This window comes from Callospermophilus lateralis, chromosome 10, assembly GCF_048772815.1.
Source record: "Callospermophilus lateralis isolate mCalLat2 chromosome 10, mCalLat2.hap1, whole genome shotgun sequence".
Taxonomy (NCBI): Eukaryota; Metazoa; Chordata; class Mammalia; order Rodentia; family Sciuridae; genus Callospermophilus; species Callospermophilus lateralis.
This window is the reverse complement of record NC_135314.1, coordinates 86586861-86604069: the sequence shown is the minus strand read 5'-3', so window position 1 is coordinate 86604069 and position 17209 is coordinate 86586861. Positions and strand designations below refer to the sequence as shown.

The 17209-nt window shown below is 33.3% G+C and overlaps 1 protein-coding gene across 2 annotated transcripts in view; it reads left to right on the top strand.

Moving 5' to 3' along the window:
* Pik3ca (phosphatidylinositol-4,5-bisphosphate 3-kinase catalytic subunit alpha) overlaps positions 1 to 17209 on the top strand; it is a 78195-nt gene that overhangs the window by 32343 nt on the left and 28643 nt on the right. For both annotated transcript variants that reach the window (XM_076867203.2, XM_076867202.2), the window contains exons 2-4: positions 14412 to 14839; positions 15373 to 15582; positions 16926 to 17176. In XM_076867203.2, coding sequence (XP_076723318.1) covers positions 14488 to 14839; positions 15373 to 15582; positions 16926 to 17176 — 813 coding nt within the window. In that variant the 5' untranslated portion in view covers positions 14412 to 14487. The remainder of the gene's footprint in view (positions 1 to 14411; positions 14840 to 15372; positions 15583 to 16925; positions 17177 to 17209) is intronic.

The following is a 17209-nucleotide window of genomic DNA, read 5'->3' as shown; positions in this document are numbered from 1 at the left end:
TGGTGGGGTGGGGGAAGAAATCATCCCCAAATCCAAAATTCAAGTTTCCAGACACTAAGGCCAGTCTTGCAATTAGACTCTTTTCAGGATATAACCAGTTCTTTTAAAGAATGTTAACTTGTTTCTGAACATCTTACAACCCAGTATTTGTCTCCCTAAGTATTTATCAAGAGTACTTTATTCACCTAAAAGAATTTCTTTTAAATGTAAAAACGTTGATAGCCAAAGCTGAAAACCGCCCATATCTTGGACAACTAGAGGTTGAATAAACAAGTTCTTGATATTTTGGAATACTACTTAGCAATTAAAAAGAAGTAATTACCTGAATGGAGATGTACTGTGGCTGTAGAATATCCTGCCATGTGTGAGCACCTGAGTTCCAACCCCAGCACCAAAAAAAATTAAAAGAACTAACTGTTGACAAAACTAACAGATTAAAAACATGAATGTAGTCACAGCATCACAAAAGAAAGTAAACAAAAACAACATACCAAGCAAAAGAAACCAAACACAAGAGTGTACATTATGTGCCTCAATTTATATTAAAGAGTCAGCAGACTAATATGTAATTATAGAAACAAAAATTTATTTGGGGAGGGGGTGACAGAAATTAATTGGAGAAGGGCACCAGGGAGGGAATGTTCTAGGGTAATAGAAATGGAATGTGTGTTTTGTGGTGCTTTTATAGGTATAAAAAGTTGTCAAAATCTAAGTATGTTCAGTTCATCAGATGTTAACTAAGTATAGTTTTTTAAAATAGCTATGAAAGAACACTGAAAATAGATAAGTGGATATACTAACTTGGCTAGGAAAATATCTAGCAAAGATGTCAGTTTTCTTTAAATTAGTATAAAGTGTACTCAGTCAAAATACTACAAGCTTTGCTTTGATCTTTGTTTTTGAATTTAACCAAGTGTCTCTGAAGTTCATCTGGAAAGATAAGCCAAATTTAATGAGACTGAAGGGACCTTAGAGAAGGCATTAGAACTGAATTTAAAGGATGAGTATGACTGAAATGGCAGCAAATAGAAATAGAGGTAAAAAAAGAACATGGACTCTGTTTACCCCCGACCCACCCAAAAAAAATCCATTAAAATTTGAGCTTAGTGGGAAAAAATAGAACATAATTAAAATGGTTGCTGAGACTTTGAATGTGAGGCATATTCTAGATATTAAGAGATTGACCACACTGATTGAGTTGAGTAATGGTATAAGTAGGTATGTGTTTTAGGTCATCAATTCCAGTGACACTGTGGGTAATAAAATGGGGAGTGGGAAAAATGAACATCGTCTGCTTTTCAGGCTTTTGGCATAGTTCTTACTTCTCATTTAATATGTGGTGCCGTTCTCATTCACGACCTGTCAGAAATCCTTTTCATTCATTCAAAGTGTACCTCACCCTTTCTTTTCCATCACTTACCCCTCCGCCTAAGTTACCAGTATCTTATGGAAAGCAATTTGCTTACTGAATACTTTATAGGTCACTTTTTCCATATCAGAGCTTGTTAAGTGAGGTCTAATAGTGATAGAGTGGGAGGAAAAAATGATGAATTTAAGAATGACAACGAGTGAAAGTGATATCACACAAGAGTTGAAAATGCTAAAGGTTCTAATCTTGAGAACTGAGAAAGATGATTTCATGGAGAATGTCCACATTTGAGTACTCAAGCGGAGTAAGAGGTATCAACAAAATAAATAATTAAAGGAGGTCTTAACATTATTGATTATTTTAACTTTTTTAATTGGGAAAATTTGAAGTAGGAGCTGTAATTAAACCATTTACAACATCAATATTTCCTTAGTTTAGTAAGAAGATATCTTTAAGATGAAATATAAATATGAATCTAAGAACTTTTGTTGGTTGGTTGGTTGGTTGGTTTTTTACTTGGTGCTGAGGATTGAACACAGAACTTCTCACATACTAGTAAGTCATGTTCTACCACTGATCTGTACTCAAGTCCCTGAGTCTTGAGAACTTTTTAACACTTAACATTATGGAAATAAATATCCACTTTTAGAATGATCTCTATGCAATTATTACAGTGATTTTGTAATAGATGCTCAAACAGGGAGGGAAAGATCAGGGTGAAGGTTGGCCTGAGAAAATGATATCCTGGCAGGACAGAACAAAAGAGCAGTACTGAAATAATTAGACTAAAGGTTGTTTTCCTGTCACCACACACCAGATATGGAGAGTAGTAAAAGCAGACAGATGGACAATTCTGCTAGTTTTGGAATGTGTGAAAAAAGAAAAGAAACATTCTGTTCCTTTTACTTAAAAAAGGAATTCCTAGGCTAAATTGCTGGTCTCAGTAATGAGTTTCATATTCTGACCAAAGAAACATTTTTTTTTTTTACCCTGGGGATAATGATTCATGCTCTTCTCAGAATTTTGCTTTTGTGGATACTAAAATATAGTTAAAAGTACTGCACTGTTAGGTGGAGCTAATGATATTATTGAGTATTCTAGTGATGGTTAGGAATGTTAGTATTGTAAACCCAGTTGTAATAAAGGAACCAAGCACATCTTAGTTAACTGATTCTAGGAGATTAAAAAGTACATTTAAAAAAAAAAAGCTAATTACTATAATTTGGTGGATTATGCAATGAAACTAGGACCTCTAATTACATTTTTAAAAAATACTTTATCATTTTGATAGGTTGGTGTCAAAAGGCAAATCTTCTTCCAATATTGGATGGGGTTGGTTTTGTTTTGTTTTGGTGGTGCTGGGGATTGAGCCCAGGGTCTCATGCCAGGCAATCTACTTCACTGCTGAGCTACATCCCCAAATCTCTCAACTTCCAGTATTGACAATATAGATACCTTTTCCCCCTGGGCCTTTTTTTTCCCCCTTACATCTCTCAAAATTAGTATGAGATTTTAAGAAATAGAGGTTTTAATGTGCCTTTTATGGACCATAATAAGTCACTCTTCGCTCAGAATTTTCACCATGTCAGGATATTGACATCACATGTTCATCTGCATAATTACTGTTATTGGACACATACACAAAAGGCTTTGTTAATGTCCCTTATAATGTCTTACTCCAACATAGGTACTTTCCCTTATATCTTCACTTGAATCTTTGCAGTCACTGCCTTTTCTTGGGTTATCTTGTTAGCCTCTCTATAGCCAGAGCTTAGAACTTTAGCTCTTGAAGTTCCCATTTTCAAAGTTCCTTACATCTCCCTTTGTGCCTTTTTCAATTTTAGCAAAAGTTAGCTGATGGATCATAATATGTGAAGCAGTTGGAAAAATAGCCTAAAGACATGTTGATAAGTTTTATAAGGAAGCAGTTCATGTAAGTAATTTTTTGACTCTATGCTTTTGGGTTGTCAACTGTTGGACTATAACACATCATTAAATAAAAACAGAAATATACTACTTACTTAGCACGTAAGTTGTTGTTTTTACTCAGTTACACTCATTTCAGTTCCTCATTCTCACTGTGTTCTTTTTTAAGGCACAGTATCTATAATTTCCATAAGATTTGGTACATTGTACTATAACAAGCATGAGTAAACAGTAAATGTTTGAAAAGGCAAAGTAAAGAAAATCTACTAATATGTCTCTCATGTTTAAAGGGATTCTGAAGTACCTCACCCATAGTGCATTGTCTTTAAAAGTCTGATTTTTTAAAATATCTATTCTTAACATGACTCCATATTGTTGTTGCTATCATTCATAGAACTCCTTTTCATATCTTGGCTGGGTGATGCTTGTGCTAAAATTATGCTGCCCTCTGTCTAATGACACTTCTGGGAGATCTTTCTTCCTTCGCTTGCCAAACAGCTATCCTCCATTACCTCAAGTTTTACTTTAGTGAAGTGCCTTTTTTCATAAGAAATCAAATACTGAAGAATGATTTAATCAGTATTAAAGTTGGTCAGTAATTGGTGACAATAGAGTTTTTCATTATTAGTAATACTGGGTTCTTCTGTTACTAACAGAAAAGGGGGCAGATGGCAAGCATTTAAATCAGAATATGATGTTATTATTTGATCTTTGTCATTTAAAAAGTATTTTTTTAAATAAAGTTTCAGTATATTTCATGTCTTTTATCCAGTGATATAATATACCTCTTGAAATGTATTTTTATCCATGGGTAGGTACAGGACATATTCACTGAGCAAATAATACAACATTTTGTATTCATTAGAATATAATTTGAAGAAAATGGAACATTCTTGATGTGAGCTCCTAATGGGTTTATGTCATTAAGTAAAAACTGAAAAAAAACTTGTTTGGGCCAATTAAAATAGACATTAAGTGCTCAGCTTAAGTAAAATGAAGTTTCAATGCACTATATATTTTGTGCTTTGTATCTTTTGTAAGAATGGCAAAAATGTAGTACGTATAATATAAGAGGAGAGGATAATAAGAGATTACAATAATAGCCTTTAAGAAAGGAAATCAGTTCAAGGACATAAGCTGAGATTGTGATATGGGGCAAAAGATAACAGCAAGGATAGGTAAATAATTAGACAAGAATGTAGGGGACCTAAATATCGATGTGGTAAATAAAGATACTCGGTACATTTACAGCCACGTTTTTTCAAGGCTAGAATCTAATCCTGGTTGTATATTAAATACTTCGTAATCTAAAATGTGTCCTAGGATGCTGAATACTCTGTTGCTTAATTATGTAATGCAGGTACATCAAGGACTATGCCTTGGGATGAATGAAACTAAAAGTAAGTTCCTAATATTTTGATACAAATTCAATAGATAGTGTCTGAAAACAGGTTTGTTTTCAGGCAGTATTTACTAAAATTGAAATGACAACAGAAAACTGGCATGACTCCTCCCTGTGCAGTATTGGTAATACATGTTCAAGAAGTACTTCATATTTTAAGCTAATCTTTTTATTTGATTCACTTACCAGCAGGTGGTTGCAAAGCAAATTGATGGGGAGTCCATTTACACCTCCTCCTTAACCTGTCAGGATTGGCAGAATCATCACCTTGATCACAGCAGCACAGTTCAGACCTTGTCATTTGATTTTGAAAATATTGTCCTTGCATCAGCCAATTAGGGCAATGATATATAAATCTTTGCTTTGCTCATTATTTGTGCCTTGGAGTATATAATCATAAACAGAGACACTGATAGCTGCCAGTCTGTAACACTTGGCCTCAGGAAATAGGGAACTCTATTGGAAACAGTAGACCAATAGAGTTTTATGACTGGTCCCTGCTTCTCTTCTCACAGAGTGTTTTGGCCTTCTGACAGATATTGCAGGTAAATCCTGTAAGTTTGAAATGTTGAATTAGAAAACAAAAGTGAAATAATAGTCCAAAACAAAAGAGATTTTCTGTAAAATATCTGGATGCAAATAGGTAAATATATTGTGTGTACTAGAGCCACCAATCAAAGGAGCTAGCTCTATTGAACCAGACTAGACTGAAAATCTTCTGTGGTTATAAAACAAACTGTAATATGCAAGGAAGTCACAGGTTCTACTGAGAAACCTGTAGCTGACCCAGGTTTCCCTTTGCTAGAATGGCAGCATAAGACTGCTATGCCAGAAAGTCTTTTCTTCATTATCAAGATCATAAGGTTAATCAGTGGGATGCAGGCAAATTTTAATGCATGTAGATATTAGTGTATCAGAAGAAATGGTACTTGAATATGAGTCACAGTACAGTCTGATCTATGTCCTCATGCCATGACGTAACAAAAATAAGGCAACCATTTTTGATGAAGAACTAAGGGAACAGTTTGAAACAGAGGAGGACTTTGAAAATGACCGTGTTCTTCCTCAATGCAACTAAGGATGATGTATCACTGATCTGTATTAAAGCAGAAACACTCTAGTTAGACCACTAACGCTAGTTAGACCACTTTGGCTTAGAACAAATATACATTGGGTTAGTATACATTGTTCTATTTGCTACTGAATACTAATTTCATATTATTAATTCTAGGGGTTTCCAAAGTGTTTTTAGGATCGTTTTGTATGCATTTGCTGTAGGTGGTGTTAAAGATGTTACAGCCGAAGCACTGGTTACACTCTGTGGAATGGTTAGCTTTTGCTATAAAGAGGAATCAAAGAATATTATATTAGAATAACAAAGGCAGAATATTGATGTATTTTTCCATTTGAAGTATTAGTCATTCTTCTAGTCTGTATTTTAAAATCATAATTTACCAAATACTCTCATCTTGATCTGCAAATGTAAATGGGGTGTCTAGAGTTCCCTGATTTACCATTTATTTCTGACTGCCTGTTCTTAGTTTTATGTGAAACTATGATAAACTGCCTTGTCTCAGGAAAATGAGAAAAGAAATATTTACTAGAAAACTTTTATAACTATGAAATTGTATGTTTTAAACTATATAATATTATGAAATATCTTGTATTTTCCACGTTGTAGAACTACATTTGTTTTTCCTCATATTCCTTTTTAACCTTTACTAATGTTTAATCTCCATTGGAACTTAAGTTTCAAGAAATTTTGTTCTACAATTACACACTAAAATTTGAATTTTTAAAGACCAAGTTAAGAAAAATAGTGATTACATAATTAAAGATTTTGTATGTTTTTTTGTGTGTCTACATAAAATTTTAAATTCATGATTTATCTAATAACCTTTTATTCTGCTGTTCTCACTGGTTTCTTTTAAGCCACCTTGTTTACATTTACTGATAATCAAAAGTCTACATTGTTACAGACATTACTCACCTAGGTCTTAATTATTTGTCATTATTTTTTAAAAAATTCATTATCACAGATCCTCCCTAAACCCATTTATGAGCCTCATATTAGGGAACCTTTGTCTTAACATGATGCAGTAAATTATTGGAGTGTGTTTTCATAATACTTTTCATAGCACTGTGAATATGAATTTAACAGTGAAAATAAACTGCAACTCTTACTAAAGGAATTTGAATTTTCTACATACTAGCCATGAGAACTTGATTTTCTACTGTAGGGTTGTAAAGGTCTTTCTGTCTCATTGAAGGCATGAGTTAAATCTGTTTTCCTCATGGTTGATTTGTAAAGGTCAGTGAAGGACAGCACTTTGAAAGAAATGGATAATATGCATCCTTCCAGAGCTAGTGTATATTACAGCTGTCCCTTTGGACTTACTCCAACAACAGCTCAGTGACTCTTGGAAAAGAATTTTAGAGGCCCTAACAGGGGCTTAGAAAATTGTATTGAAGGACACTTGTTTCCCATGTATCTCCACAGTAGTGAAATTTGTTTAAAATTATGCTTCTTATCTCCCAAATCCAATTGGTCTCATTATTTTTTATTTTTCTTTGCAAGGTATCTTCATCCATTTATGTCTTGCTATTCCTATTACTGCCTCTTTCTTCAGGCCTTTGTTGCATTTTCCCCTGGGATAATTTCAACAATTTAATTTTCTGTTTTCTCTTCTATGCTCTTAAAATTTTAGTATACACCTCCCCTATCCTGTTTTATACATATATGAATTTAGGTTGTAGTCAGAAGTCAAAAGTGAAGGTAAGAACATTTTGGTAAGAATGTGGTAGGCTACAGTAGAAATACCCCATAAAAGGCTATAACAACATTAAGGAGTAACTTATTCTAGAAATATTTTAAGTAAGAGTAATCAGACCATTGAATTATTAATCCAGGTATTAATAACATAGTTTCTGTAGCAAATATAGAGGAAAGTTTTTGTTCTCCTGCTCTAAAGATTCACTTGGCAATTTAAAAATTAACTAAAGCTTATTTTTATTTTTTATCAAGTAAAAAGACACAACTGAGATACAAAACCAAGTATTAATTTTTCCTATTGATCTGAGAATGAGGGCAGAAAGTATCTCCTCAACATTTATCTAAATATGAAAAAAAAAATCAGAAACAAGTATTTGTTTAAACAAATTTGTTTAAAAAAAAACCAAACATTTAAGCAACTTCTGTATTTGTGAAACATTGATATCTAGAAAACACAAGCTGATTGTTTTAGCCAGTTGTGACCTGTTAGGTTACCAATTGAGTCAGCTAGATATATCCCCTAAACTTGCAGATATAGGCTTCAAAATAGCCTTTTTATTTTTAATGACTTTATGGTGCAGATACAATAGTGATGTTTTAGAAACATAACTTTTAAATGTACTTCTGAAGTGAGAAAAGTCTCTGCTATCTTAGACTACATTTGTACGACCTTATAATCTTCAGACAGAAGCATATCCAGTGATGGCAGAGATGATGATTTAAGCTGTCTTGCTTGAATTATGGTCAAAGGAATTAGGGGTGAAAAAGAGCTAGGGAAAATTCTAACAACTGTCAAGTATGTAATGAGATAGAAAAAAACAGAATTGAGGGAATGAAGAAGATAATTTAGGAGTAATAATATTAGGAAGAAATTTAGAAGTATTTCAGAAAAGTTTGATATCTAAAGGAGCTCCCAGCACTTAGTACCCGATTAATTGATATGTGAAGTACTTTCAAGATTTTATCTTCCTGCCTTAAAATTAATGCTTTTCTTTTCCTTCTCCTTCTACAAAACTTAGGTCAAAAATGTAGACTTGTCATTGCAAAGAGAAAGGATTAGGGATGACTTCTTAGCCAGTGTACATTTAGAAAATTCTCCATTTGACATCAAGTAATTCTGATATCTTTTTAGGGATCAGCAAACTTTTTTTCTATGAAAGGTAGACAACAGTGTTAGGCTTTGCAGGCAATATGGTCTCTATAGCATCTGCTTATTCCACTGTTACAGTGCAAAAGCATCGTTGGCAGTGTGTGAAAAAAGTTTGTTGACTGTGTGTATATATGTGTGTGTCCCAGTGAAACTTTATTTACAGAAGCAAGTGGTAAGCTGAATTTGACCTGCAGGTCATATTTTGACCACCTTTCCCTTAAATGATGAAGTCTAGAAATAGACTTCTAATACAAATGGAGAAAAGCTATCAATTTAGTGATTAAAATTCAAGCTGTCAAGATGTTGGTCTTGAACTGAGAGTGCACATCAATGTATAAAATACTTGGATTGCATATTGCATTAAAAAACCTTCCATTATAAAAGTCAAGTGACAGTGGATAATCTGAGACTATTTTCTACTCTTCATGTCTGCCATTTGTTTTATTTTATAGAGTCTATTCCATCTGAGTAGTACTGTCCACCCTTCTGAGACTACTGATGCATACCCAACCATTTCCAAGAAATAAATGTAGGGTCAAGCCTTGTAACACCAGAATAAAAAAGGAAACAAACATCTCTCATTATCGAGGCATCTTGTCACATATTTTGTGCTCTTAGGTGGTATGGCAGAGTCTCACATCTAGTTATTTCTCTTGTTGGTCTTTAATTTATAAACTCTTATGCAGAGGTGTTCAAGTGTTGATGATGACCAGATATAAGTAATGGAAGGAGATGCTGCAGGTATTCAGGCAAACTGGCCTCAACTGAGAAGTGACCATTGACTGCTAGAAAGAAAGGAAATAGGGAACATTTTTTAAAGTACCATATTCACCCTGGGGTCATTGGTTTTAGGGCCAGAAGGACACTCCTCTACCCCATGTCTCATAATCATGAAGAGTTTTGTTATATTGAAAAGAGCATGGTAATTGCTATTTATAATGAGGAGTGTAACTTATAAAAGGAGTAAATTGTGAATTATGTGTACTTCAAAGAAAATAAGAATGAACTAATTGAAACAATTATTTAGATAATATAGAAAATTAGGATAAGCAAAACCAATTTATTTCTTGAGTTCTGGATAGTTGTGATTTGTTAGTATATGAATATTTAGTCCTGGAATTATGAACCAATATAGTGGATGCTTGATTTTTAATGTTTTAGTAAGTACATCTTTTATTCTTTGACCTCAAACCTCCCAGTTATCTAGATTAGTATTTCAAAAATTAATTTTATAATGATGTATTCTCTTCTGTTGCTTTTCAGTAAATCTTTTATAAGTAGAATAATATGCATTTAAATTTGTTAATTCCATCTTCTCTATCAGCATTAATTTTTCAATAGTCTAATTTAGGTCTTTTTATTTTAAATGTTACATACTCAGATTTTAATTTTAGGGTGTTTTCTCTAAATTTAGAGAACTGAGAACATATAGTTATTATACTACATTAATTTTTATAACCTATATCTGAAAAGCAATTTTTAAAGAAATCTGAGAAAATTTTAAAATCATGGGAAAATGTAATCTTTTTGCTTTTTTAAAAAATACTTTGGCTCCGGCAGTGGCGCACACCTGTAATCCCAGTAGCTCAGGAGGCTGAGGCAGGAGGATTACAACGTCAAAACCAGCCTCAGCAACTTAGTGATGCCCTAAGCCACTTAGCAAAACCCTTTCTCAAAATTAAAAATAAAAGCCAGCTGGGGATGTGGCCCAGTGGTTAAGTGCCCCTGGGTTCAGTTCCTGGTATCAAAAAAATAAAAATACTTTGGAGACTCTTTTTGACTCTTTTGTATGGTACTTTAGTGTACATCATAAAATTCAAACTCTCCAACATGGTTTTATTATCTGGCCCCTACCTGCCTTTCACCCCTTCTTCCTTGTCACATACCCCACCTGTTTCCATGAACTTTAGACTCAAGTAGTTAAAAAAAAATAGCTTATATTGCTAGTAATAGGCTGCATTCTTCTTTATGGTTTGTGACTGCACACTCAACTCTGGCAGCCATCTCGCTTGCCCTCCAGATCTAGCACTCCCACATTCAAGCCACTCCTGCCCTGTAAAATTCTGTAATCTGTAATGTTGTACTGAAACTTTACGCTCTGAAGCTACCCCTAACCTACTCAGGCTTTTCCATAATTCATATTCTATCTTGTAACAGTTACCACATGGTTAAAATTGTTTCCAGTACACCATGAATCTCTAAACAACAGAAAAGAACATATCTTCTTTACCTTTAATACTATACTTAGCCTAGAGCCTGGCATAAGTAGGTGCTTCTCAAAAAGAGAGGGAGGGAGTAGGATGCAAAAGGAGAGAAGAGATTCCTCACACCAAGCTGTAGCTAGCTGTACTATTTAGGAACCTGGGAAACTGGAAGCAGCTGTAAAAGCATCATGTCTGAGCCACTCTATATTTACTATTTCAGGCCTGTGTGCAAACCTTGCATGACCAGTGCTACCTTCAAGTACTAACATCTGAAACCAACATTGCTTTATGCAGCTCCTTCACTAGCATCCCCTAGTGAAAGAACCCAGCCTCTTTTTCCTATCTCTACCTGGTGCTAGCTCTGAATAATTCATAATAGCTTTAAAAGATAATGTTGACATTCAGGTTTGTTAATAATTATTTAGTATTTATTGAGTGCTTACTCTGTGCTGATGAAAAACACAATGATAAATGTGTTTTTCATACTACCTCACCTAATCCTCAGTGGTCCAGTGAAGTAGATGCTTATTATCCCAATTTAACAAGTGGAGGATGAGTTTCAATAAAATGAACTAAACTTCCCAGTGCCACACTGCAATTAACTAAGGAAAGTAAAATTTGAATCTAGTGAAATTTAGGGCTCATTCTCTTATTTACCACCATTGATTTACCCAGCCATAACTAAACTCCAGATAGTATCATGGTTATAGTAGATGCTTTAAAATCATCCAGACATGGATTCAAAGTCTATTTTCTGGTGGCAAATAATTTCATTTCACTCACCTTCAATTTCCTCATAAGTAAAATGGTAATATCCCTAAAAGGGGTATTACCTGAGTAAGTGCATGGTATATACTAAATAATAAAATGTTAGGGGATGTAGCTCAATGTTAGAGAGTTTAGCTAGTATGCATGCGGCCCTGGGTTCAAAAAAAAGTTAGCTCCATTTGCCTTTTCTATACTTCTGTATGCAAGCTCTGAGATAATGGTTTGTACAATGTAAGGCTTGGCACAAGAAGGCAAATAACCATTAGACAAGTAAGAAATTTAATGTACTCTGTCTTTTATGTAATTATTTCCATAGTGACCAACAGTGCTTGCCTTTTATGATCTCCAAATGTTTTATAGCTGTGATTGTATTTATTGTCTTTATGAAAAGGGTACATCTTGAGTATTTAAGACCTTTACAATGTTAGGGTAGAAAATCAAGTACTCATGGTTACTATGTGGAAAATTCAGGTTGCAGTTCATTTTCACTATTAAATTAATATTCATAGTGCTATGAAAGGTATTATGATGACAAATATGCTATAGTAGAATAAAGAATAAAATCAGTAATCTATCCAAGATGTCTCCTGCTTATGGAACAGGTGAGACTCTCTGGGTATGAAATAGTTGCCCCAGTAGTTCTATAACATAAACTTCTTAGCACTATTAAACAAAGAAAACCATAAACACAGCTGCTATTTTGGTGTGGCTTGTGGTTTTGGATTTGTTTTTTATTTGAACTTCTTTATGCAGGCAGATCATCATTTAAAAGTAGTCATTTGGCATTTTCCCTTGCATTCTTGAAATTTTTAATGTTTTAAAAAGCTTAGTTCAAGTCTCTTCTGAAATTGTGCACACAGATTGATCCATCTGGTCTTTTTACTAACCAGTGAGGTTTCTTTAACTTAAGAGGAAATGATTATAAAAATCCTGTCACGTCACTGTATTTTTTGTGTGTGTAAGTTTGAAGAAGAATATTTTCAACGATCAAAAAATAATTTTCTTATATTCATCATTGTCTTTTCAGTTAATCTTGCTTAATAGAGGTGGGAAGACAGCTAGAAAGTTCTGCTATTCCAACTCCTCACCCCCTTCATATTATTCATGTTACAACTTTGAAGCATATCATAATTACTTGTTTGCAAGTGAATATTGGCACAGCAGAAATGGGATCAAATTAGGGACTATTGCTTTCTTTAGATTACACTGTCTGTGAGGAGGAAGATGGATTATAGGAGTGAACAAAAATGCACATACACCCTTGCTGTGATCCAGACAAGAAATAGTGGTGGCCCAACCCAGGGTACTCCGAATGGTAATGAAGAAATATAGACAAATTAAAGAGAATTTATTGATGGGTTAGATATTAATAGGTATGGTATTGGGGAGTCAGGGATTGCAGGTTTCTGGATTGCATTATCCTTCTCAATGCTTTTTCATTTTGTTTGCCCAACTCCTGCTTATCCCTAAAGAATTTAGTTCATGTGAGAGTGCTTCCGGCCCCAACCTCAATTGAGGTGAATGACCACACTGTGTTTTTATACAATCTGGCACTTCTCTGTGATAGCATGTATTCTGTTGTATAACTATGAGTTTACCCCACAGACAACATACACATAACCTTTATACTCTTGACTTTGGTTATCTCTTGCTTGACTTTTGTTGTACCCTTATAGTTTAGCTTACCCAATAAAGGAAAACATAAACAGCAAGAAATAAACTTAAGTTTTGTGGGTTTTGATTATATCTCTCAAAAGAACCCCAAGATTGTTGAAGTCTAAGAATATAAGGGCCTTCAAGTTATAATAGCACTTAATAGTTTTTAAAATCATACGAGTTCTTCACACAGGTGGTTGGAACTGACAGAGTCATGGGTCATAGAATAATTCATTTCAATCAGAAAGAAGTATTAGGACTGAGATATTTGGGAAAGTGCGTGCATCATTGCAAATTCATCATAATACTCAAGGAAAATAAATTGATTATAATTTATTGTGAATATATACCTACATCATACTTTAAAAAATAGAATGGTATATCACCTAGACAAGAATCAGTACTCTCTAGTAAAAAGGAAGAAATTACAGATTGATTTTAAAAAGAAAGAGAAAGCTGGGTGGGCATGGTGGCCTCAGAAGGCAGAGGCAAGAGGATTGCCAGTTGGAGGCCAACCTCATCAATTTAGCAACACACTGTCTCAAAAAGGGTTAAGAATGGTAGAACACCCCTGAGTTCAGTCCCCAGGTTGGGGGAGGAAGGAGGGACAAAGAGAGAAAAGAAGAAAGGAAAGAAAGACCATATAATTTTTTATTACTGAAGATTGAGGTCTGTAAGAGTGGGAAAAGGATAAGAATTTGACTTCTGTAGGCTTTACTTACTTTTTTAAAGTTAGAGCAATGGATCTATGACCTAAAAAAAAAAAAAAAAAAAAAAAGATCCTTTCTGGTCCAAATTCTGATGCTCCATAAAATAATACCAAGTGATAAAGGTGTTAATAGGTGATGGGAATTTGGGCTTGAATTACAACTTATTTTGCATTCTTCCCATGGCCTCAACACTGTCTTCCTCAAATATAATGTTTTTAAAATTACTTTATTAGATTTAACTAAATACAAGTGGTTTTTATGACTTCTGTTGAAATCTGTTCTTTAAGCCCTAATTTAGGGCAACAGTCTTGATTAAAGTATTTAAGATTAATTAATACTTTACCTATTCAAGTCAATCTATAGAAAATGTGAATTTTTGCATTTAGCAATACTGTAACAGTATTTCTCTACAGTTGTTTCTCTTTTAACAGAAGTTTTCCTTCTTTCATTTAGGTTTTTGCTTTGGAACAGCCATACATCTAATTTCTTAAAGTAATTTTATATGTAAAACTTGTAAAGGATCAGAACAATGCCTCCACGACCATCATCAGGTGAACTGTGGGGCATCCACTTGATGCCCCCAAGAATCCTAGTAGAATGTTTACTACCAAATGGAATGATAGTGACTTTAGAATGCCTCCGTGAGGCTACATTAATAACTATAAAGCATGAACTATTTAAAGAAGCAAGAAAATACCCTCTCTATCAACTTCTTCAAGATGAATCTTCTTACATTTTCGTAAGTGTTACCCAAGAAGCAGAAAGGGAAGAATTTTTTGATGAAACAAGACGACTTTGTGACCTTCGGCTTTTTCAACCCTTTTTAAAAGTTATTGAACCAGTAGGCAACCGTGAAGAAAAGATCCTCAATCGAGAAATTGGTATGGTATAATTTTCAACTAGATGGCATTGTCATCCTATTCTAAAATGCAAATAACTGTGGAGCCTAACCATTGTCTCATTATTGAAATATCTTTGTCTGAACCAGTATCTGTATAATCTTAAATAAATAGCTTTCGCTATAAAAAAAAATCTTTTAAAATCTGAAGTATTTTTGACTATTGAGCTATAGAACTATTTTTAACACCTTGATATTCTTTAAAGTTTTATTTATGAAATACCATTTATAGGAGGACTTAAGATTTATTATATCCCAGTACAGTATTGTGTTGTTTTTCTAAAATAATTGCCATAAATATCAATATATTTATATGTATGCATATATATATATTTATATATTTAAAATATTAGGGATTTTATTGGCTATTGCTTTATGTATTCATCAAGATTTTTTTAACCGAGATAAATTCAATTCTTTTGTGACCTTTCTAATCTATATAGTCCATATTTGTAAGAAACTTGTTTATACTGTGTGCTTAATAAAATGTTACATCCTTTATATAATATTTCCAAGGTTTTGTTATCGGTATGCCAGTGTGTGAATTTGATATGGTTAAAGATCCAGAAGTACAGGACTTCCGAAGAAATATTCTGAATGTTTGTAAAGAAGCTGTGGATCTTAGGGATCTCAATTCACCTCATAGTAGAGCAATGTATGTGTATCCTCCAAATGTGGAATCTTCACCAGAACTGCCAAAGCACATATATAATAAATTAGATAAAGGTAAGATAATTTTTGGTCTACTGTAATTGTTACTAGAGTTAAATCTTCTACCGGTGTCTTTATTTCTTCTATACAGCCCTTTTTTTTTTTTTTTTTAAACCTAGTTAGATAATAAACTTCTTGAAGGAAGGGATTTCTTGTACTGACAAAATATACTTGAGTACTAAATATATAACTTGTATACAGTAAAAATTTATTGATTGAAATAATTGTATGGATATGATGCTGATCTGTTGGTGAATTTTCATCTCATTGAAACTGAAGAACTTTGAATTTGATATTCACTGTTTTTTAGAGTACTAACAGAATTAGAGCTGATTATCTTTTGATAGATAAAAGCAGGTATAACTAGAAACTTAATAAAAAAAAACTTCACACATTCTCATCATCATGTATTATATATACAAAGAAAAAATTTTAATATTAAGCATAATAATTAAGTCTTATCATAGTGATTGATAATATATAGGTGTACTGGACATTTAATGAACCCCTTTCTAGAATTAAGTGAACATGAAAATATGCAAGCTGTTTTAGAAATAAGTATTCTATCAGATAAATAATTGTTTTTCAAGGTAACAAAGTAAAAGTTCAGTTTGAAGTCATAGAATACCTTGCATGCTTTTATTAATGTAAAATTCTATTAGTAGAGTTAATTTAAGACACCTTATTTCTGTCTCACCCATATTATTCAAAGTAGTTTATTGCAGTGTAGCATAAGATCTTTCAAAATTCTTTTCTCCTGTAGCAAACTTTGTAAAATAGAGTGCTCTTTTCACTTGAAAATTTTCACCATATAGGAGAGTTGAAAAGTTGGACTCTGAACATAGATCTCATATTTTTAATCTTTTCATTTTCACATATTTTTCGCGGGGGTGCGGGGGAGGAGTACCTCCTGACTTTTTATCTTACCATCTTTCCTCCCATATCTTTTCCAATACTCTAATTCAGCATCTATAAGTCAGTTGTGCCATTCTTTCTTTACTTCCCATAGTCTTTCACCTTAGGAACTGTTGAATCTTTGAAACCATCATGAACTATTCTTCACAGGGATTGAACCCTTGTCAGGCAGTTTAAAATGTAAATTACCTTAGACTTAGGTGCTTGTGACCCAGTAGTTCCAGCTTTGTATGCTTGCTTTGAACAGAAGTCATGATCTGGTCTAGCATCCTGATCATACATGAACATTTTTTGTTTCTAACAGATATTTACCTGTATTTAATTAGAATGATTAGAAATCATATATGATTATGTTTAGAGTAATGGATAGTACATACTTGAAATTTGTCTTGAAAAATGAAATAGACATGATGATTACATCTAATAATGTTTTCTTGTTACAGGACAAATAATAGTGGTGATTTGGGTAATAGTTTCGCCAAATAATGACAAGCAGAAGTATACTCTAAAAATCAACCATGACTGTGTGCCAGAACAAGTAATTGCTGAGGCAATCAGGAAAAAAACTCGAAGTATGTTGCTATCCTCTGAGCAACTAAAACTCTGTGTTTTAGAATATCAGGGCAAATATATTTTAAAAGTGTGTGGATGTGATGAATACTTTCTAGAAAAATATCCTTTGAGTCAGTATAAGGTGAGTAACAAGTTTCAAAAATATTGATTTTAA